The sequence below is a fragment of the Myodes glareolus genome, chromosome 19 (assembly GCF_982192425.1).
Source record: "Myodes glareolus chromosome 19, mMyoGla1.1, whole genome shotgun sequence".
NCBI classification, from domain to species: domain Eukaryota; kingdom Metazoa; phylum Chordata; class Mammalia; order Rodentia; family Cricetidae; genus Myodes; species Myodes glareolus.
In genome coordinates this window covers 66,947,659-66,971,650 of record NC_142044.1, presented here as the reverse complement: position 1 = coordinate 66,971,650, position 23,992 = coordinate 66,947,659, and the positions used below count along the sequence as shown (strand labels likewise).

General features: G+C 47.2%; 1 protein-coding gene and 1 pseudogene across 1 annotated transcript; one reads left to right on the top strand and one right to left on the bottom strand.

The window, feature by feature from the left end:
• Positions 1 to 3,162: 3,162 nt before the first annotated feature.
• On the bottom strand, positions 3,163 to 6,588 carry LOC125410255 (ribonucleoprotein PTB-binding 1 pseudogene; annotated as a pseudogene).
• A 9,840-nt stretch (positions 6,589 to 16,428) lies between these two features.
• Positions 16,429 to 23,399, top strand: LOC125410245 (sperm motility kinase 4A-like). Its single transcript, XM_087899379.1, is given in 7 exon segments — positions 16,429 to 16,989; positions 16,991 to 17,366; positions 17,369 to 18,227; positions 18,558 to 18,734; positions 19,236 to 19,457; positions 19,574 to 22,402; positions 22,902 to 23,399. Coding segments are annotated over 4 exon segments (1,809 nt in total). The 5' UTR covers positions 16,429 to 16,452; the 3' UTR covers positions 18,595 to 18,734; positions 19,236 to 19,457; positions 19,574 to 22,402; positions 22,902 to 23,399.
• The last annotated feature ends 593 nt before the right edge of the window (positions 23,400 to 23,992 follow it).

Genomic DNA, 23,992 nt, shown 5'->3' with positions numbered 1-23,992 from the left:
CTCTGGATGAAACTCCTCAGCACTTTCTGGATAGAACTCCTCAGCACTCTCTGGGTAGGACTTCACAGCACTCTCTGGATAGAGCTCCTCAGCCCTCTCTGGGAAGAACTCCTCAGCAGTGGAACAGGGCTAGCTGGTCTTCCCAGGACCCGGGAGGCAAAGGGCCCGCAGCAGTGGGGGGGGGAGGGGTCCCTTGGAACACCGAAGACCCTGCTGCAGAAGCTGGGGGGGCTGTGCTCTCTTCCCGGGCAGGCAGGCTGCCCAGGTGAGCACCCACTCACCTCTCTGGGAAGAAGTCCTAAGCAGTGCAACAGGGCTAGCTGGTCTTCCCAGGACCCAGGAGGCAAAGGGCCCGCAGCAGTGGGGGGGAGGGGTCCCTTGGAACACCGAAGACCCTGCTGCAGAAGCTGGGGGGGGGGGCTGTGCTCTCTTCCCAGGCAGGCAGGCTGCCCAGGTGAGCACCCACTCACCTCTCTGGGAAGAAGTCCTAAGCAGTGCAACAGGGCTAGCTGGTCTTCCGGTTTGTACTTATTATATATAATTTCATAGTAGGCTTAGAACTCTCTTACTTAAACAAAAGGGGGAGATGCTGTGGGAGCTCCTTCTGCTCCTTCAGCCAATCGCCGCTGAGTTACCAGCCCATTGGGGTGTGGTCTCTCTCTCTTTAAAAAAAGCAGCGGTTGTTCTCCTCTCCCTCTTTGGCTTCCGGCTCCGCTTCTGGCTCCTAGACTCCTTTCCTGTTCGCGCGGAGGGGCTGTTGTCTGGGACAGTAATCTGTAAGTTTTTTCCCCTTTGAATAAATAACCATTCTATTAATCATAATTCCAAACTGGTGTGGGATTGTCTGTGACTTACGCCTTCAGCCCGCAACTTGCTATGATGGTGTGTCGCTTGCGTATGCTTGAGCCTATGGGCGATGTCCACATTGCACTCCAGGATAGGCGACCATAGGCTATATAAGGGCTGGGAGAGGTCTGCCCGGTGAGAGAAACGAGAGAGAAAAGAGAGAGAAGCCATTGTTCAAGGTCCTGAATAGACTGCCTGCGAGAAGAGCTCCAGTGTTGCGTCATCCTCACTGGTTCGAAGCGGTTGTGACACCCCAGCAGCACAGACACTGAGAGAAACAGTTAATAAATGGGACCTCCTGAAAATGAAAAGCTTCTGTAAAGCAAAGGACTCGGTCAACAAGACAAACGACAGCCTACAGACTGGGAAAAGATCTTCACTAACCCCACATCAGATAGAGGTCTGTTCTCCAAAATATACAAAGAACTCAAGAAATTGGTCATCAAAAGAACACATAATCCAATTTAAAAAAAAAAATGGAGTACAGACCTAAACAGAGAACTTTAACAGAGGAATCTAAAGAAAGACACTTAAGGAAATGTTCAACATCCTTAGCCATCAGAGAAATGCAAATCAAAATAACTCTGAGATACCATCTTACACTTGTAAGAATGGCCAAGATCAAAAACACTGATGACAACTTATGCTGGAGAGGTTGTGGGGAAAAGGGACCACTTCTGCATTGCTGGTGGGAATGCAAGCTGGTACAACCCCTTTGGTTATCAGTGTTGTGATTTCTCATAAAATTAGTAAACAACCTTCCTAAATACCCAGTAATACCATCTTTATGTATATATCCAAAGTATGCTCAATTGTGCCACAAGGACATGTGCTCAACTATGTTCATAGCAGCTTTGTTTGTCATAGCCAGAACCTGGAAACAACCTAAATGCCCCTAGACCAAACAATGGTTAAGGAAAATGTGGTACATTTACACAATGATGTACTACACAGCAGAAAAAAATGACATCTTGAATTTTGCAGGAAAATGGATGAAGCTAGAAAACATTATTTTGAATGAGGTAACCCAGACATAGAAAGACAATTATCACATGTACTCACTCATAGGTGGTTTTTAAACATAAAGCAAAGAAAGCTATCCTACAAACTACAATCCCAGAGTACTCAGACAACAATGAGGACACTAGGAGAGACTTACGTAGATCTAATCTACATGGGAAATAGAAATAGACAAAATCTCCTGAGTAAATTGGGGGCATGGGGACCTTGGGGGAGGGTTGAAAGAGGAAGGGGAGAACCAGGGTGGGGAGAAGAGAAAAATGTAGAGCTCAATAAAAATCAATGAAAAAAGAAAAAAGGAAAAAGAGAGAAAAGGAAATAGAAACAGTCATTAAAAAATCTCCCAACGTAAAAGCAAACAAACAAACAAAAAAATCCAAGACCAGATAGTGTCTGTTCAGAATTCCAAAAGATTTTCAAAGAAGAACTAATACCAATACTCCTCAAATTGTTTCACACAATAGAAACAGAAAGAACATTGCCAAACTTTTACGAGACTACAATTAGCCTGATACCTAACAACATAAAGACATTACTAAGAAAGAGAATTACAGACCAGTCTCATGGGCATTGATGTAAAAATACTCAATAAAACACTGGCAAACCGAATCCAAGAAGACAGAAAAATCATCCACTATGACCAAGTAGACTTCATCCCAGAGATGCAGTGATGATTCAACAAACAGAAATCTGTCAATGTCATCCATCATAAACAAACTGAACAAACATAACCATATGATCATCTCATTTGATGCTGAAAAAGTCTTTGACAAAATACAATTAAAGATAAAGGTCTTGGAGAGAGCATGGATTCAGGGAACATACCTAAACACAATAAAGGCAATATACACCAAGCCAACAGCCAATATCAAAGTAAATGGAGAGAAACTCCCAGCGATTCCACTGAAATCAGGAACAAGACAAGGTTGTCCACTCTCCATACCTATTCAATGTAGTTCTTGAGATTCTAGCTAGAGCAATAAGACAGCAAAAGGAGATCAAGGGGATATGAATTGGAAAAGAAGAAGTTAAACTCTCACTATTTGCTGGTGTTATGATAGTTTACATAAGTGACTGCAAAAATTCTACCAAGGAACTCCTACAACTCATAAACACCTTCAGTAATATAGCAGGATACAAGATTAACTCAAAAAAATAAGTAGCCCTCATTTATATAGATGATAAATGGGCTGAGAAAAAAATAAAAGAAACATTACCCTTCACAATAGCCTCAAATAACATAAAATATCTTGGGGTAACTCTAAACAAACAAGTGGAAGAATTGTATCACAATAACTTAAAATCTTTTTTATTGATTTTTAAAAACTGTTTACTTACAAACTTTAATTCAGCAAAGGTGTGTGTGGGAGGAAGAGGGGAGGGAATGCCCTCCTGGAGTGGGTTTAGGAAATCAGATTTGGGGAGGGAGGCTGGTGACTCAGCTGGTCAGGGGCAAGAGTCTCTGGGTCTCCTCAAGTGGGCAGGCTTAAGTAGAACTTGTATGTGTGGGCAGGGTGGAGGCCAGCTTCTGTGATCCGGCCTGGGGATGGTGGTGGTGACCTGGGTTTGGAGGGACAGAGCAGAGGCCCAGTGACCTGGGTACAATGGTCAACTTTCGCAGACAGCAGCAGGGACTGTTGAAGCCAGCAGAAAACACTGGTTTCTCTATTAAAGGGGTGGTTTGCCAAGACCAAGGCTTTGGCCTTCTATCCACACAGGGCAGACACCCTGGAGAAAGGACGATCCCTAGGTCAGAGCTCTTTGGTCCTGAGTCAAGCTTCCACAGCTTGGCATCTGAGAAGCTCTGACCAAGCGAGAAGAGTATGACAGGGGGCTGGAGATCCTGGGACTGAGGACTGGCCAGAGCAGGAAGGCAGGGCCATGAGACAGCTACACCTGCAGCAGACGATTGGGAAAAGACAATAGATATAAGCTGTTAGAAACCCAAACTGTGGAATGGAGGACCAGGTAGGCCAGATCCTGAAGGAATCAAAGTTGGGGTTTTTCTGGGGTGGAGGAGGATGTGGTCATCATCCTGATTGTCTTAAAAATAAAAATTAGAAAAGGAAATCAAATTCAATTGTCTGAGTTTGGAAGGGAACTGTCCCTGAACCTCAAGGACACCTCCAAAGGCACTCGAAAGACCAGGACACAGGAATGAGGAGGCCTGGAGGGCAGGGCACAGGAGGCCAGGAGTTGGGGAGGCAAAGAGAGCAGGCCGGGCCCCTCTCTCTTAAGGCTGCAGGGTTTTGACTCCAGGAGCAGGCCCACAGGTAATGAGGTGGCCCCCAGACCCCCACAGTCCTTGACCTCCTGCTGGGTGGTCAGCAAAGTCTTTTTCAGAGATTTCTCTATTACCCAAAGAAAGGACATAAAAAAATAATAATAATAAAATCCCACAAAACACAAATACCATTAAAAAAAAGCCATTTGAGGCAGGCCCTTGGAGCATCTCTGGGGCTGACACCTTAGAAAATCCTCTTCCGCTTCAGGTAGAAGTCCGCGTAATGGACACCATGGCCCTGGGAGTGCTGACCCATGTAGCTGCCTTCTGGGCTGGGCTCAGGCGGGGGCAGCAGGTGGAGAAAATTGCATTTCTGGCCCCCCAGTGGGGTCTTTAGCACGTGGCTGTGACCTTTGGGCCCAGGGCCAAGGCCTAGGAGCCCTTCACTGGAACCCATCGAGGAGGAACCAACCGCCTTGTTGAGGTGGCTCTGCTTGAGGCCAGCCTGTAGGCCACTGGTGAAGTAGGAGCTGGGTGAAGCAGAATAAAAATGAGAGAGGGATCCCCCCACTGCCTCCACTACTCTGAGGCTCATTGAAGCTGCTAGGTGGTGGGGACATCTTGTGTCGGCTGGGTCCATGAGGCCCTAGGGCTGGCTCCCGAGGGTGAGAGAAGAACCGTGGAGGTTCCACATCCGAGGGGTACTCAAAGCCATAGCTGTCAGGCAGTCCTGGCTCAGGGGCAGGCGGTTACTGACAATGGGGCTGAGCAGGCGGGACTTCACTGGGAAAGCTTTGCTGCCACTGTTGTTACCATTGCCTCCACCAGGAACTGCAGGGCTGGGCAAAGGGGGCTCAGGCGGGCAACGGCCTCTCCCTGAGCCTCCCCAGCCCCGGGTCTCCTTGCCGGCCCGGTTGCTGGATGGAAGCAGGCTATGTAGATTCAGGTAGGGGTTCAGGGAGATGCGGTAATCCTTTGGGGGCTCTCCCAACAGTGACACCCCAGGGGGAATTGGCAGTCCTTCTAGAGGTCTCTAAGACTGGAGCCTCGGAGCCCCACAGGGGATGGGGATGGAGTGAGCTGGGATGCTGGGGGAACCAGACTCATGGGCTCCCGGTCATCCCAAGAAGGGCCCATCAGTGGTGGTAGTAAGGGTTGTGACTTTCCTAGGCAGGGTGGCAGTTCTGGGGCCAGCCCCCCACCCTGCCCTGCAGACAGCTCCCCAAGGAGGGAATTGACAGGTTGGGGCCCAGCCTGGAGGGTACCCAGAGGTGAGTCTTCCAGGATCTCAGGCTTCTTTTGGCTCTGGGTATGCGGGGCTAACTGGAGTAGTGCAGTGGACAGGGCAGGTCCACTGAGCAGAGGCATGAAGGAGGCACACGCAAAAGGCCCTGCTTGCCACTGGCACCTCATGTAGCAGAGGATTGAGCAGCAGCTGGAGGGAGGCAGATGGGCCTGGATTGTCCAACAGCTGCAGGATGTTTGGCTCAGGCAGGAGTGTTGATTGAGAGCCGTGGCCTGGGCAGCAATGAGTGCTGCCAGCATGCTGCGGCCTGGAGGACCTGGAGCACAGAAGGACACACGAAGGTGACTGGCACCCAGGGCCAGGTCATCTGCCCGCTGTTGTCTCATACTCCAGTACTGCAAAGCCTTCAGCTGCCCATCCTGGCCACATGCCAGCCAACAGAAGCTGGGGTTATAGACTGCTGACAGTCCCTGGCGCAGGGCATCCACATCATTGAAGCCAGGTGGCAGGTGGTCCACACTGAGAGACACCGGGAGTGTAACAAGGCTGGCGGTAGCTGCCCAGCATCTGTGCAATGCACATACCCTGTGCGGGGGCCCAGTGGCTTGCCCAGCAAATCAGACTTGGCCGTGGCAGCCGCCGAGTCTTTCTGCAAAGCCATGTTCCTTAGAGTGGCCTGTGAGTTCGCTGTACACTAGGAAGCAGCGCTCCAGGCTGCCAAAGCGCCGCACCAGCTCCTCAAACTGTGCCTGGGTCAGGCTGGGCAGCAGCTTGGCCACACACAACAGAGCATCTGTAGGCTGCAGCTGAACTGACAGCTCCCTCTCTCGAAGGCAGCTCTGGTGGAAGGCCTTGATGGCGGCTTCAGCCTGCTCCCCATTCAGCAGGGTCACGAAAGCTGTCCCTTTGTATTTGTCCACCAAATAGTACTTGAGTTCGCAGTCGTTCAGAAGATCATGTACTTCCTGGTTGGTCACGTCTTCCGGAGGCCCCGGATCAGTATCTTGCGGCGGTTATGGAACTGGCTCTCAGTACGTTCCAGGCATTTCCGGATCTCCTCCGGATCCAACGACAGCAGCTCTTGTTCAGGTGGTTGGCAATTGGTGGTCTGGGAAGTTACCTCTTCGGCCTCCTCCTCCGGGCTGAGTGACAGCCAGTAAGTCAAAAACTTTAAATCTTTGAAGAAAGAGATTGAGGAAGACACCAGAGAGTGGAAAGATCTCCCATGATCTTGGGTACATAGAAGTGACATAGTAAAAACGGCAATCTTACCAAAAGCAATCTATAGATTCAAAGCAATGCCCATCAAAATCCCAGCAAAATTCTTCATAGACCTCGAAAGAACAGTACTCAGTGTCATATGGAAAAGCAAAATCCCAGGAGAGCTAAAACAATACTGTACAATAAAGGAACTTCTGGAGGCATCACAATCCTGACTTCAAACTCTACTTCAGAGCTACAGTACTGAAAACAGTCTGGTATTGGCATAAGAACAGACAGGAGGACCAATGGAACTGAATAGAAGACCCAGATACCAATCCACACATCTTCAAACACCTGATTTTTGACAAAAAAGTAAAAAAAATAAAAATCAAATGGAAAAAAGAAAGCATATTTAACAAGTGGTGCCGGCATAACTGGATATCAACAGGTAGAAGAATGAAAATAGACACATATCTATCACCATGCACAAAACTCAAGTCCAAATGGATCAAAGACCTCAACATAAAGCCATCCACACTGAACCTTATAGAAGAGAAAGTGGGAAGTACACTTGAATACATTGGCACAGGGAACCACTTCCTAAATATAACCCCAGCAGCACAGACACTGAGAGAAACAGTTAATAAATGGGACCTCCTGAAAATGAAAAGCTTCTGTAAAGCAAAGGACTCGGTCAACAAGACAAACAACAGCCTACAGAATGCGAAAAGATCTTCACTAACCCCACATCAGACAGAGGTCTGACCGCCAAAGGAACTCAAGAAATTGGTCATCAAAAGAATACATAATCCAATTTTAAAAAAAAAAAATGAAGTACAGACCTAAACAGAGAACTCTCAACAGAGGAATCTAAAATGGCTGAAAGACACTTAAGGAAATGTTCAACATCCTTAGCCATCAGAGAAATGCAAATCAAAATGACTCAGAGATTCCATCTTACACCTGTCAGAATGGCCAAGATAAAAACACTGATGACAACTTATGCTGGAGAGGATGTGAGGTAAGGGGAACACTTCTGCATTGCTAGTGGGAATGCAAGCTGGTACAGCCACTTTGGGCATCAGAAAATTAGGAAACAACCCCTCAAGAACCAGCAATACCACTTTTGGGTATATAACCAAAGGATGATCAATCATACCACAAGGACATGTGCGCAACTATGTTCATAGCAGCTTTGTTTGTCATATCCAGAACCTGGAAACAACCTAAATGCCCCTCGACTGAAAAATAGATAAGGAAAATGTGGTACATTTACACAATGGAGTACTACACAGCAGAAAAAAATAACGACAGCTTGAAATTTGCAGGCAAATGGATGGATGTAGAAAGCATCATATTGAATGAGGTAACCCAGACCCAGAAAGACAAATATCATATGCACTCCCTCATAAGTGGACATAAAGCAAAGAAAACCCAGTGATCATTCACAGCCCAGAGAACCTAGACAACAAAGAGGACCCTAAGAGTGCTGCACATGGATTTAATGTACATGGCAAGTAGAAAAAGACAAGATCTCCTGAATAAATTGGGAGCATGGGGGTCAGGGAAGAGGGTCGAAGGAGAGGAGGAGGATGGGAGGGGAGGGTAGAAAAATACATAGCTCACTAAAAATGATTTTAAAAAAATTGAAAAAAAAACAGTAAGCTGGGAGTGGATAGCTGATCTTGTTGTTTGGTCTTGGGTTCAACTGGCAAGATAAACAAGCAGTGGAGACATTTGGAGAAGGTCAGGTGTGGCAGTAAGGGACTGGAGGTCAGACGGTGACAACACTGAGAGTCTAGCAGTAGGAGATGGCTCCGTGCAGGTGGCAATGGCTGGTATTTCTGAGGCATGAGGTATTAAAGGCCTGGAACTAGGACAGCACCAACTGTACCAGGGTTTAGAGTCCACATAGACAGAGACACAAAACAGAACTAAAATTGTCAAAGGGGCCACGAGAGCTAAAGGAATCTAAACACACTCAGAAAAGCTACTTGGGAGTTGCCCTAGCTCCGAGGTCTGCTCTGAATTTTCATTTGCATTCTCAACTATTTTGGTTGTTATTTGGTTCATTCTGAGAGAATTCTGAATGTCATTCTGAGTTCATTCTGAGTGTCAGCGTGTGCCAGATGGTTTTTGTCAACTTGACACAAGCTGGAGTAATCTGAGGAAGAAGGAACTTAACTTCTAATAGGTAAGTGTATGGGGAATTTCAATTAGTGACTGATGTCCCTGGGCTGGAGGTCATGGCTGTATATATAAAATAAGCTGGCTTAGAGAGTCAAGGAGAGCAAGTCAGTAAGTGGCTTAACTCCATGTATCTGCTTTGGTTCCTGCCTCGAGGTCCTTGTCTTGACTTCCTGCCCTGACTTCCTCTCATGGTAGCTTCTGATAGGAAAGTGAAAGGGAAGTAAACCTTCCTTCCTCAAATTGCTTTTGGTCATGATGTTTCTTCACAGCGAGAGAAAGCAAATACACAGTGTCCATACCTGGTGAAGGACAACATTCGGAGCCTTTTTATAATTCCAATGATTCCACCTACTATGATTATTAAATGGGAAAGGGTTTCTATTAGGGTTTGGATGTGTAATACCCAAGGAAGGATCCTGTGTTTGGACACTGATCCCTAGCATGTGGTCATGTTTCAAAGTTGTGAAAACCTGGTAAATAAAACCCAGAAGGAAAAGGTAGGTAATGGGGTGTTGTAGAATATTATTTTAAGGTGTGTGACTTTTGTTGAAGTTGCACTGGTTAACTCTATGAAGCTGTGATGCTTTGCCTGTCTAAAACACCTGGTGGGCTAATGAAGATTTTAATGGCCAAATGTAAGGCGGGAGAAAGGATAGGTTGGTCAGTCAGGCAGAGAAAGTATAAATAGAAGGAGAAATTGTCAAGGAAGGAACAGAGAAAGAGCAAGAGAACAAGGAGAGGAGGATGCTAGGGGAAGCTATGCCGTTACCCACCACTGAGTAGGAATCAAAGCAAGACACACAGAGGAAAAAAAAAAAGCCCAGAGGCAAAGGTAGACAGGTAATTCAAAGATAAGAACAGCTGGCAGGGAACAAGCCAAGCTAAGGATAGGCATTGTAAGTAAGGATAAGCTATTGTGTGTAATTTATTTGGGAGCTGGGTGGCAGGCCCCAAAAGAACAAAAAATAAATAAAAAGAGAGAACACAATTAACAACAATGGGAGATATAGAGAATGCTAAATGGGTGTAAGCAGCCTCCACTGGCCCATGCTCACCAGCTGACCAGAGCAGACTTCCTGTTGTTATGGATTGTGAAGAAAAACGTGATCTAAACCAAGCCATCATTGATCCATTTCTTGCTCTGAACTCACCCCCGACAGACCCCTGATGCCTCACGGCTGCCCCTTTCCTTACAGTGCAGAGACTGATCTTCAGATGAAACTTGGTGATTTAGAGAGTAGTGAGTTGCTTGCACTTGGATATTCATGAACTGTTGAATCTGAACACAGTGAGTTTCTTCTAAAGTCACAGATTTGGGGTTTAGAGGTTTGGGTTTCCAGGATTTAAAGTAACCCTTTCTTCCTTTCTTTCTCCCTTGGTCTGGGGTATAATTTGGGGCAATTTTTATTATCTGCATTAATTAGACGTTTACTCTATTTTAATGTTTAGTTTTACTATCTTATCTGGGTTTATTCCTTCGATCACCATTTTAAAACATTTGTTTCCATTGACTCTACAACATGAGTATTCTCACAGTGACATTTACATACACGTATATGAAAAGCTTTGACCACATTCCCCTGATCTCACTGCCTCCTGCCCACCCCTTCCAAGTCCCTTGGTCTTCTCACTTTTTCACTCAGCCAGTTACTTTCCGAGTCCAGGCCAAGTCATGTGGACTCCTATCCAGAGGACTGACAGGCACACTGGATGGTGTCCTAAGGAAGGGCACCGATGTATGTCTGCCTGTGCTCTAGCAGAAAGCCTCCTCCTAAGTGGTCATCTTAGGATCTTCCTGGCAGTTCAAAAGTCAGGGCTGGAGAGGGCCAGAGGTAATAGTTAGATCCCATTTTGCGATGCTAATTATGGAACAGGGCAGCTGAAAAGGAGTCAAGAACAGAAAAAGTGAAAGTCTAAAAAAAAACCTGTTCTTTGAGGAAGAGAGGAACTTTCCTTGGTGGGACATAGCACACCAGGTCCCTCCACCATCTTCTGTCCTTCTGTGTGCCTGAAACTGATCTTTCGTGGGACATTTTCATTTTCTGTCTGGGGGCAGGATGATTGCAGTACTAAAGCTCGTGTGTTATCAAGCACAGGAGTGGGGGCAATAATGATTTGGAAGCAAAGGATCAGTTCTGCTGGCCAAAGACCTCAAGGAAGATGTTCTGAAACAAAACTACCTAGTGCTGGGATGTTCTGCTCAGCACTGCAGAGACCCACTCCAAATACCTGTGCCTTTGGAAAAACGGGGACATTTTGTTGACAAAGGACTGTTTTTACCTGATTATCACAAGCCTGGGCTAGAGTAAAACTCTTTCATCTCATCTTTTCTTTATTTTTCTAGACAAGGATGCTCTCTGTGTGACTCTGACTGTTAGGGAACTTGGTTTGTAGACCAGGCTGGCCTCGATCTCACAGAGAGCTGCCTACCTCAATGGGATGAAAGGCATGTGCCATCACCTCCAAACTTAATCTTTTTATTTGTTTGGGGAGATGCAGTGGGTAGCAGATCCTTCACTGTTGTCGCGAGCCTTATTCCTGAGCGGGCATTCTGCCCTTACTTAGAGGTCTGCAAGTAAATACTCAGGATGACCACAGTGTTTGTTCTAGGAACAAGTTTATTATGCCAATAGTCAAATCTCCAGTTGTTAGCAGGTATGGGCAAACATCAAAACTATAACAATCATTTAAATCCCTAATTATTCTTATATCAAATATAAGTAAACATCAAACCCATAACAATCCTAGTCAATCAATCACATCACACCTTCAATCACATCACACATTCAGCAAAGGTTCCTATGTGTCCTAGGCAAGGTCTTCTATCCTATCTTACTGAGGCATTTGTGTATACGACCTGATAATGGTCCGTGGCTCTCGACATAGGCCTCTGGATCAGCAAGTCTTGATCCGCAGGCAAGAGCTAGTTCTCTGGCTCTTGGATGGTCTCAGCTGTGAAGTTGCTGGTTCGTTGGATTCTCTATGACCGCTCTGACAACATGTCTAGCAAGTCATTTTGAGAATGTCTCCTGGTCGTGAGCCTCAAGTTTTTATACTGTCTGTGGCTATATTCCTTTTTTTTCTTTTTAGATTAACACACATGTCTGCTTATCATATAGTTACGTCACACTTGTTCACCAGCTCAAACTCTTATCACCACTGCACACATTACTTCATGCTTTTTAGTTTCATTTTGTGTGTGACACCTAATATTGCGTCTAACATTTCTGGGCTTATTTTTATAAACTCATATCATTTCATTTAATATTGTTTCCTAACACTCCTGGACTTATTTGTCCTTACAGACTCATAACAACTGTCAAACAGCAAAATCCTTCAGTCACCTTTCTGGTTTTCCCAGATGTTGGTGATGAGGGAGGGCTTATCCGTTGTGGCTTTTAAAAAATCTAATGTTCGATAGAGAACTGGCAAGTAGGGCTTTAGTGCCCATTGCTGGACAGCACTCACATCTCCCTTTCTATGTGTGATGATTTATTTTGATAGAACAATTAGTCAGTAACTAAGTGTGTAATGTGTGTACATGTGGTGCCTTCAGGGGTGTGAATGTTGTATTCACAGAAAACTTCCTGTTTGAACTCTTGTAAACTTTCATCCGGTTTCTTTGTCTTATGCCCCATAGCTGGTTCTGGGCGGGTCTTGTGAGGTCCATTTAAAGTGTAAATCTGTTGACTACTTATGGGAGGGGACGGCAGTGTAGCTTCAAGAACACAAAAGGCTGATCGCAGCCCTCCCGCCTCAGTTGTTGATGTCACATTCATGGGCACACTCGTGTCCATGCCCCGTGTCTCACAGCAAAGGTTACTTTTGAAGCATTGGGACCCTCAATCATGTATAAGACAAAAGCAGTCCTTGCCCTTCTGTTTGCTTTTGCTTTTGGTTTGGTGAGAGAGGGTCTCCTGTAGCACAGACTGGCCTCAAGACCACTGTGTAGCCAAAGATGACCTGAACTGCTGGTTCTCCTGCCTCAACTTTCCTAGCTTTAATAATTGCCATGTATCACCTGATACTTTAGTTTTCCTGTCAGCTAAGGGGCCGCACCTGAATCTATTGGTATTTTACTACCGTCTGTGTCCCGAGGCCCCACAGCCATCACCCCACGTTCAGAACACTTTGGGTGTAGACATGAGTTATTACAAAGTTGTCACAGAAGGCTATGGACCAAGTGAAAGGCAAAACACTATCCACTTACTAAGAAGAGAGTTTCAGAGCTTGTAAGGAGCCATCAGAACATCACCATTGTTAAATGGTGCTGGCATCCTACAACTTGGAGGTAAACAGATACTTTGATGCTACCATGCAGGCCAGAGTGCCTGGGACTTGTATTTTGCATAATAGAGCCTTGGTTCCCTGGCCTGTCCCGAGGCCCTGGGCTCCAGCAAAATGGTATTAACCAATCAGCATCCGAGCCTCTCCACCCTAGAAAAGCGACTGCCTTTCGGTTTCTCTCTCTCTCTCTCTCTCTCTCTCTCTCTCTCATCCCTCTCTCGTCCCCCATTCCCCCTTCAACCGAGTTGCTTTGGGAAGGATTCTCGATTTTGTGGTCGCTTCTGCTTGCTGGTCAAGGGATGCGTCTCACAAGAGCTCATAACCAGGGAGGGCCCATGCTCTGGAGTCCATTTTTGTTCTTATGATTCCTTGTTTTATTATTAAAGTGGGGAGGGTTATTGTTAAGGTTTGGGTGTTAGTGTCCCACACAGAATCAAGTATTTGGACACTGTTTCCACTTCGTGACACCATTTGAGGAAAATTGTGGACCTTGGGAAGTGGGCATAGCAGAAAGAAGCAGGGCACTGGACATCACTGGGGACAGCCATTTGAGTGTAACCAGCCTCCTCAGACCCCTACTGACCAGACCAATCTTCCTGTACTTGGTGACAGAATGTGAAGAAAACCAGTGAGCTGTGTCAAGCCATCAGTGGTCCTTTTCTTGCTCTGACCTCACGACAACTGAGCCCTGTGCCCTCACAGCTCTGGCTGAGGCTGCCTCCTCTCCTTACAGTGCAGAAATGGTTTGTGAGGTGGAAAGTGGTTGGAGCTCCGTGCTGGTGAAAGAGGCTGCTTGGACTTTCAAGAGCTGTTGGACTTCAACATAGTGAGTTTCCCTCCAACTTTGTTGACTTTGATTTTTGTTGTTGTTGTTCTCGGTGTATTATATATTTTCTGGCTTGATATATGAGCTTACTTTTTCATGTTCTTTTTTTTCACTCTCTGTTCATTTTGCGGGTGTATGGGGAAGAGAATTCAAGACAGAAGTTCTCTGTGTAGCTCTGGCCTTCCTGGAACTCACTCTGTTGATAAGGCTGGCCTCAAACTAAAAGATCACCCGCTTTGCCTTCTGAGTGCTGGGATTAAGGGCATGTGCCACCACAGCCCAGCAGTTTTTATTTTTAAGTTATGCTTTTAGGGGTATGTAACATGAGGGGCCAGGCCTGCTTGTTGGGGTTTTTGTCCCCCCCCCAGCTGTTTAGTCCCAGAGAAAAAAATCACACAAGAGATCTCTATAAGTTATAATGCTGATTGGCCCATTAGGTCAGGCTTCTTACTGGCTAACTCTCACATCTTGATTAACCCATTTTTCTGATCTATGTTAGCCATGTGGCTCAGTATCTTTTTCAGTAGGGCAGCTCACATCCTGCTGCTTCGGTGGTCTGGACAGGAGTGGGAGGAATCAGCTTCCTCCTTCCCAGAATTCTCCTGCTCTCCTTGTATCATTTCCACTTCCTGTCTGGTTTTCCCACCTACACCTCCTGCCTGGCCAATCAGCGTTTATTTAAAACATGACTGACAGAATACAGACAATTCTCCCACACCCGGGGTATAATCTTTAATATTATTATTTATGTGTATGAGTATTTTGTTTTCATGTCTGTGTGTGCACCATGAGCCTCGCACCTGTGGAGGTCACAAAAGGGAGACAAATTAGTTAGAACTCGAGTGAGCGCCATGTGGGTTGGGCCTTGAACCAGGGTTCTCTGAAAGAGCAGGAGGTACTGCTAAACACTAACTCATCTCTCCAGAACCTCTGTATTTAGGTTTACTTCTTCATTTACTTTTGTTATGTGTTCCTTGGTCCATTTCTTATGTTATTTCAGGCCTCTCCTTATTATGGTGTACCGTATCATAGGAACAATTTAGTCCTGGCAATCACAGGAACATCTTGAATGCATTCTGATCACATGATCATGTGATTAATCCACACTGCTTTGCTTTCTTCTCACATTACCTCCTCCACACTCCTAGGAGCCCCTCTTATGTTGAGGACCCCCTCCTGCTCCCAAGTTCCACATATGAGAGAAGAAAAGGGACACATTTGAAGGACTGGCTTTTCCCATGGAAAGCGATCTTCTCCAGTGCCAATCATGTTCTTGAGAGCCCCACAGTTTCATCCTTCTCTCTGGCCGTCCTTCTGTATGGCTGTGGCACTCTTGCCCTTAATTCTGTTTCAATGTTGTGTTGTCAGGCTAAATACATAGAGCATGGATCATTGTGAGCATATTTTAACCATGAAGTATGGCCCGGCTAATGTGAATTTGGTAAAAAGTATTAAGTAATATTATTAAGGACTTTTACATCTATATTCATCATGGAAATAGCCTCTATTTTTCTTCATTGTGTTTTCCTGGTTTTGGCATGAATGAGTTTGGAACTGCTAAGTACCTTTCTATTTTGTGGAGTATTGAGGAGCACTGACATTTGTTTTCAAGAAATTGGAAGGATTCATCAGTAGGTTTGCCTGGTCCTGGGCTTTTCTATGCAGATTCTTTCTTTATAAATATTTCAATTTTGTTCTTTATCATATCTTCTTAGTTGAATTTATATCAAGAAGTTTCTCAATTCCATCCACATTTTTCAGTCCATGGAAGGACTCTCAGGGTTTTCAAAATCAGATTTCTTTGGGGATGGGTGGGTTAGCCTGGAGAGACAGCCCAGCAGTTAGGAGCATGTACTCTTAGCCCAAAAGACCTAGGTCTGCCTCACAGCAGTCCCACGACATCATAACTTCCTGAAGCGCCACACCTAGGGGATCTGTTGCCCTCTTATGTCCTTCCAGGTCATAGAAATAAAATTATACAAAAAGACTTATATCGCTATTTAAAATTAAATGTAGTACATGTGAGTGTACATGTAGGCGACCTCAAGTGTGTGTGTGTGCCCTTGCGATTGTCCACGCGTGTGTTTGGATGCCCTCAGAGGTCAGAGGTGTAGGATCTCCTAGAACTGGGGTCAGTGATCCACCTGACCTGGGTCCTGAGAACCAAACACAGGTCCTCTGCCAGAATAGTAAACCTTCTGACCTCCTGAGCCATCTCCCCACCAAGACTCTGGGTTTGGGGGGTTTCTGTTGTCTCATCTACTTCTCTTGCATGTGATTTTATTAGTATCTTCTCTCCCAATGAGTGTTCAGCTCGAGCAAGAGGATGATTCTCCTTCCCAATAAGTGGCTCGTAGCTTCTGCGACCCTTTGTTTTATTCTCTCAGTTTCTGGGTGAATCCGGCCAACCTGATCTGTGTTATATTCTGCTGTCCACTGCTTTGGAAGGTACTTCCTTCCCTTCCTGAGTACTACGTACCTAGTTAGGTTACTTGAAATATCTGTGACTCTTTTTCTCTTTGGGATGTAGGAATTCATAGTGATAAACATTCTCATTGGTGTGATTTAAACTGTTTAAAGTTCCCACCATGTTTCAACAAGAACCCGGCCATGGAGCAGGGCAGAGACACCTTCTCTTGTGACGAAAAGACCTTCACCAATGTCTATCAAATGATGGCAACGCTGGGACGAGGAGCCTTTGCAGCGGTCAAACTGGCTTTTTGTACGCCCACTGTAACCTACGTGGCTGGAAAGATTCTTGCAAATATGAAGGAGTACTCAGCACGTAACAACAATGAGGTTGATATTATAAAATCCCTCGTTCATCCACATATCATCAAGTTCTTTCAGGAGGTCCAGACACAAGAGATAACGTACCTCATAATGGAGTACGCCTCCAAAGGGGACCTATTGCATCAGATCCGCAAACCGGGAGGCTTACAGGAGTGCAAGGCTCAAAGGCTCTTTACTCAGGTACTACAGGCAGTGAAGTACTGCCACGACAACTCTATCGTGCACAGAGACATTAAGGCAAACAACATCTTGATTGACTCCACCGGTAATGCCAAGCTCTGTGATTTTGGCCTGGCAGTTAAAGTTGTCCCTAGGGAGAAACTAAAGAATTTCTGCGGCACTCTGGCCTACTGCGACCCCAGAAGTCTTTGGAGTGGAGCCATATGATGGTTATGCCAGCGATGTTTGGAACTTAGGGGTGCTCCTCTACTTCATGGTGGCCAGGCATGTTCCGTTCCAAGCTAGCTCTTCTGCAGGCTTGAGGCAGCAAACTCTGGCTGCAAATTTCAGCATTCCTCATCATGTTCCAATTGACATTTTCAGTGTCATTGTTGAACTCCTGATGATCAACCCTGACAGGAGGCCCACCATCAGCCAAATCCTGGGGCGCCCCATGATCAGGGACAGCCAGGAACAGGCATCCTGTAATCCCACACGGAGCCTCCCAGGCACCCTGAGCCCTAGCATTGCCGGGACCATGACAGGCATGGGGTACAAACCTGAAGGAATGATTGTCTAAGAGACCAAAAATATAACCAGGTGATGGCCACTTACCTGAGTCTGCAACACCGGTCACCCAGGGGAGACTGCTGCCATCACCAGGTGAAACCCGTGAAATCCACGCAGCCAGGCCTTATCCTCAACCTGGCAGATCTTCACACCTTTTCTGGGACCCTCAGGAGAGCTACTGAACCTACTCCCCCAACCTTCATCGTGTCATCTGAGTCCCAAGAGAAAGAAGATGAGAAGAATTCCAGGCAGGGTGGCAGAAAGCATAGTGTGCCTGCCACCCTGTGCTGCCAGCCTAGGAGGATCCACCTTGCCCACCTACCCCACCTGCGCTGTTCTGTGGCTGATTCCCTCACAAGCAGCAGCCTGGACACCAGCGAGAATTTCTCCCAGTTGAAGATCGGGTTGTGTGGCAGCCTGACAGCGAGTGCCCAGCCATCCTGCTCTCTGTACCCCCTTCTTGGGGCAAACCAGAATGAGGCTGCAGATGACCCAGGCGACAACATGGCCTCTTGCAGTTCTCCAGAGAAACTCTGGAGCTCGCTGGAGACGGCTCTGCGTGTAGCCCCCAAAGGCTCCTCCCTTGGGGACACACTGCAGGAAGAGACCATCGCACAAGAAGTGATCACCAGACAGGAAGAGGCCATCACCCATGGTCAGCCCCAGAATGCCGAGCCAGCTTCCTCCCAAAACCAGAGGCGCCACCGCTGGAAAAGGATGAAGAAAACCATTATCAACTGCCTCAGACACCTGTGCTGCTGCCTGCCTTCTGCAGAGAGAAACCATGCCTCCCATGAGAACCATGCCTCCCGTGAGAACCAGGCTCCACAGACAGGGGATCCTGGAGACACCCACAGAACCAGGTGAGCACCCTTCTTACTTCATCTGATTTGTACTTTTCCTCCTGTCCTTTGTGATAAATGATGCCTGTGTCCACTCGTGGCACACTGTGAGCGTAACAACCTGTCACTTCAGAAAGATCAGGTGTCCCCTCAAGTGTGACCTCGGGCTTGTTGAGCAGCAGGGGGACAGCAGAGATGCTGAGCCAAGCAGGGAGAGGTGGGGGCAAGGCCAAAGGAGGCAAAGATTCCTTGGAGGACCAGTCTGGTACTTGGGCGCTGCAGGGCAGTGCACTAAGTCTTGTGCGTTTTGAAGTCACTAAGAGTCTCCTTCCTGTGCCTTTCTCTTTGAAGCCCTGAAGAGGTCAAGCCCCAGCTCCGTGGCTTCTGAGCCACGGGTTGGGGATCGGTCTGGAGGAGATTCGGACAGCCCCTCTGGTGACCCAGACCAGATGCCCAGGACACCGTCTGGCCACAGGCCCCTCCTGCAGAGGAAGAGCTGTCCACCGAAGAGAACATCTATCTCTCCAGGTAAAATCCCAGGCAGGAAGGGTAGGCTTCCCACAGGGTCTAGCTCAGTGTGGAGGGCTGAGGTGCAAAGGTGCCCTAGGCTGTCTCGTGGAACAATAGCGCCTTGCCCTCTCCCCCTGCCTGCCTGCAGAAACATCAGAAGTGGCGTTCTGGGTAGTGGTTGTCCTTTGCCCCCTGTTTCTTGGCAGAGAACACAGACTTCTCTCCCCCAAGGAGAGTATTCCTAGTCAGCCTGCCCTAAGTTGGGTTGTCAGGTTGAGAATGTGTCCTGCAAGCAGCCCTGTAGGACTGACTCCTCTAGAGGGCAGGCTCCTGCAAAGAACCTTTAGCAAGAATCCCCACAAGTCATCCCAGCAAGTTCCATTACTTGCGTCCTCAGACCCAAAGCTTGGGAAAATCTGAGCTGGGGAGTGAGGGACTCCAGGGCACAGAGTCCCCCCTCTCCACCAATTCTGCCTTCCAGCTACTCACCTCCTGCCTCGGCCTGCTTGCTCCCTCAAGGCCACCATTCTCACCAGTGACAACTGGCTCCTGCACTCACCACCATGTGCCACACCCTGAGGGACTGGTAGGTGAAATGCTAAGGAGTGAAACCCAAAACCCAGTGAGGTGTCAGCAACCTGCTGTGCTCCCTGCCTCCAGCCTGCCTGAGTCTGCACTCAGCAGTGAACTTCTCTTAGATGGCTTCTGTTTTTGACAGCCCCACGAATGCATCTTACAAAGGTAAGCAAGCTTTTCCACTTCTTTTTTTTTTGGGGGGGGGGGGGCTTCTAGGAAGCTGCCTCGTGCATACCACAGTAACATTGGTAAAAATCTCATCTTGTGTTCTTTCTGCCTAGACCATGTCAACCTATCTGGGTCATAAGACCCAGAGAAGACTGTGCGACTGGTGTGGTGTCCATCTCTCCAGCTGTCCTGGGACATCTTCTGTGTTCAAGAATGTGTCCCTTATTGTTCCCCCACTGGGAGAACACATTTCTGCCTCTTAATTTGCTCTGTCTCTGAGCAACCCAATCTGAGAAGAAAGGAGTATACTCCACTCTGGGGTGGGAAGAGCACCCCAGAACCCCATGCTTTCCATCCCATCATCAACAACTCTGGGAAAGTAGATGACACAGGATCCTTTCCTGGCCTCAGCCACTGGACCAGGCTGAACTACTCAAACTGAGAGAACTTCTCAGGAGACTCTGGCCAGCCTGGGAGGCTGATCTGGCCTGACACTGTGAACTTGTTCCCCTGCCCTCTACCCACTCGAACACACAGCCGCTGGTGAGTCGCTCTCTCTCTTTTGTGTGTCTGCCTGTCTCCGTCTCTGTGGTTGTGTGTTTCTCTTGCACATGAACAACTCTCAGGCAGGCCAGCTGCTCTGTCATATGTTGAACCCCCAGGGAATCATCAAGCACTGAGGATGGCCATAAGCAGCCGCAATAATGCAAATATAATATAAAAATTCCAATTGATTGTAATAGACACGGCAAATACAAACAAACACACAAACAAACAAGCAGACATAACACCTTGAGTGAGCCACCCTAACAACTACAGACCCACAGAAGTATGCTAAGGGAACACATTCTATCTGCAACCATAGATGAGAATTGGCTCTCATTCCCGGACAGGTGCATTAAGTGTTAGGTGCACACTTCCATCTTATTTTCTGACATTTGGTTGTGTCTGTTTTGGTTAGTAGGAACCATAGGCTACGAACTGTTTCTCTTTGATAGTTTTCGAGTTCACACAGAGTCTTGCCCTGTAACTCGGTCTGGACTGAAACACAGTGTGTAGTCCAGGCTGGCTTTATAGTCCTGAAGATGCTGCTGCCTCAGCTCCTCCTTAGCTGCACTGAAGCACTGTCAGCATTGTGGTTTAGTCAAGGCCTCATAGAGCCCAGGCAGGCCACTCTGTAGCCAAAGATGACCTTGAGCAGGATCCTCATCTTCTCGTCTCTAACTGCCCACTGCAGGAATTCCTTCCTGCTTTGAGCCACTCTGCCCTGTTAAGTAGGAAAACCTTCAGGACAGGGTAGGCATGAGTGAGTTCCAGGCTGAGTAAAAACCTGTCTCCAAAAGAATATGGAGATTCTAAATATTCTGAACTATCAGATCTGGAGACCAGGGCAGGCGAGATGGGTGGACGGGACTATGTGACAGCAGGACGTGCCAGCATCCCTGTGTCATCCTCGCCTGGTGGGGAAGGGAGCAGGTGTGGGAGCTTGCTGTCTTAAAATTTAAGGTGGAAGTCCGGTAGTGGTGGAGCACCCCTTTGCCTCGGGATGGGGAGACAGACGCAGGCAGATCTCTGAGTTCAAGGACAGCCTGGTCTAGAGAGCCAGTTCCAGGACAGCCAGGTAAACACAGAGAAACCCTGTCTCAAAAACCAAGCAAAAAGATTTAAGGAATAAAAGCATTTGATGAATATTCCTGGTCTAGATGTGTGCTCAAAGGATGAGGACACACAGACAGACAGACGCGCGCACACACACACACACACACACACACACAACCACGCACACACACACTTATAGTCATGGATATATCATGCACAAACACATACCTGCCTTTTGTAGAGTTCTTCAACTCTGTCCTTTCTGCTCCCCTTCACTGCCGACTGTCTGTACCTTGTACTCATGGTCGTCTTTTTTCTTTGCGAAAGCATATGACTCTTAAACCCTACAGTGGCCTATCTATTGGTTCCTTCTAATGAAGAACACTTTCTCTTTCTCTCCTCTTGTTTTGACTCTGGATCAGGGAGTCAAGGTCATTTTCCAACACAGAAAGTTTGAGGCCAATCTAGGAGGAATGACACTCTATTTTAAAAACAAACGGCACCTACTCCCAAATTTTAATGCCCCAATCTGAGAAAACAGTGACATAGCAGCCTATTCCAGCCACATATTCCTCGCGAATCAAAAGATTTTTCTGACAGAGAGAAGAAAATCAGGCATCCAGATGTGCAGGGCTATTTCCTGTGACTCACATCTGGAATTGGCTTGAGCCAATTGAGTTCATCCTTGTGCACAGCACTGAGGAGCCCTTCGGTAAGTACTCCCTGCTGGCCCTGTGGGAGGCACTGACAGGAAGGTTTGGGGAGCATGGAGAGACCCCCACCTGTGCCAATAAGAAAGACTGGAAGGCTGCTGGCCCTGACACCCCTCAGAAACCCTGATGTTGTGCTGCCCCCTTCTGGCACTTCTGTACCAGTTCCATGTTAGTGCGCCTGGTTGCAGAGGTCCCTGCTTCAACTCCTGCCTCAAAGTGGGGTGACTGGGTGTGCTCTGAGGTGGTGTGGGGGAGGCTTCCATTGCTCTGTACCCATCTGACGTGACTTTATCCTCCTATACTTCATTCCATTTCTACAGTATCCTAATAAAAGGACAAAATAGCTTTCATAGATGTTCTGCCCAGGGGATGTTTCTGAAGGAACTTCATAGACTACATTGCTGACTCTTCATGGCCCTGCTGTCCATAATGAGAAATGATTGGCACCAAGCAAGAGTGTAAAATCGACCCCCTGGGTGAGATTCAGAAGCACAAGAAGACTGACAGTGACTGTCTGTCTGTACAATGCCTGTTTACCTTGTTTGATATGACTTCATTATGCAGAATCCAAGGAAAAGGGCGGTCGGGCTTGCTGAAGCTCGCCACGCAAGCACCTGGAGATGGAGACAGGTGAATCTCCGTTTTTGTTTTGTTGTTGTGGTTTTTCTTCTTTTGGAGACAAGGTTTTTCTGTTTGGCCCTTCCTCTATAGACCAGGCTGGCCTTGAACTCACAGAGATCTGACCGCTTCTGACTCCTGGATGCCAGGATTGTAGGTGTGTGCCACCTTTTGAGGCAGATGCATCTCGACCTCACTGGCCTTGAGAAAGCCTGTATTAAAACACAAGGTGTCCAGCACCCGTGAATTGACATTTGACACTGAACACCTGGGCTACACACTCATACCTTGAGTTTGCAAGTGTGTGAGTCTACGGACACCGATGCACACGTACACAGTGTAAGCATATAGTGTGTGAGAGCATCTGCACACACTTAAGTCAAAAGAGTGTAAGGAAGCACAAGGTCAGCCTGGGGTGCTATGGACCTTTAGTCCCAGCATTCGGGAGGCAGAGGCAGGCAGATCTCTGTGACGTCAGCTTGATCTACAACTGCAGAACTTGCTGTCCTAGGAATCCTGGGCTACCCACAGAAGCCGGGCTATAAAAAAAAAAACCCAACAAGGTGAAGGGCAAAGAGGAAGCAGCACAAAGTTAGTTGAAGAAGCAGGTAGAAGATCTGACCTCCTCTCCAGGAGCATCCCGGTGGCCAGACCTATGAGAACGAGACAGGATGCTGCTGCTGAGAACACTGAATTGTCCTCTCTGGATGCTAGATGGTTGGCAGAGCCCAGCGAGCCAAGCCCTGGAGAATCTTATTACTGCTGAGTAGAATTCAGTTGGTGGCTGCCAAGGTGATCCCAGAATGGTTAGCACTGTGGGTCACCTGGATGTCTCACCTCTCTGCAGCACGGGACTAGGCGTCTCTCAGATGCCAAGGCAGAGGGCCCCGTGCTAGGGAGAAAAGAAGGCCACCTTGAGCAATTCTACTGGTGCTAACCCCTGCTTCTTCCTCAATCATTGCAATATATGTTTTCTATGTTGGAAATAAAATGGCACTGGTTGTTTTGAGACAGGGCCTGTTGTCTGAGATATCACATCTCCATCACACACAGGAGGCAGAGAGAGAGAGTCATCTGTAAGTGGGGCAAGGCTTTAAGTTCTCAAAGCCCACCCACGGTGACATCCTTCCCCTAACAAGGCTCCTGTGCTACAAGTTCCATAATCTCCCCAAACTGCACCACCAACTGGGGGCCAAGCACTTACATTCATGAATTTATGGAAGACATTTCTCTTTCAAACTACCATGCCCACTGAGCTAATTCACAGGCCCCAGGGTAATCTTTAGTTCTAAGGCACCCTTAGCTACAAAATTAGGTTAAATCTCAAAAAAAAATCAAAAAAGAAGGCCTGGGTGCATGCATCCCTTTACTCGCAGCATTCAGGAGGCAGTGGCAGGTAGCTCTCTGTGAGTGCCAGGTCTACATAGTCAGACTCGGTCTCCAAAAAAATAAACTAAAGCTGGAGTTACCATCTGTAAATTGAAAAGAGAGAGAGATTTTGCCAAATGAGATGGTGTGCGCTCTAGTCCTAGTTCTTGGGAAGTGGAGGGAGGGAGATTCATTGGACGTTATCCTTGGCTAAATAGCAAGCTCAACAAGTCT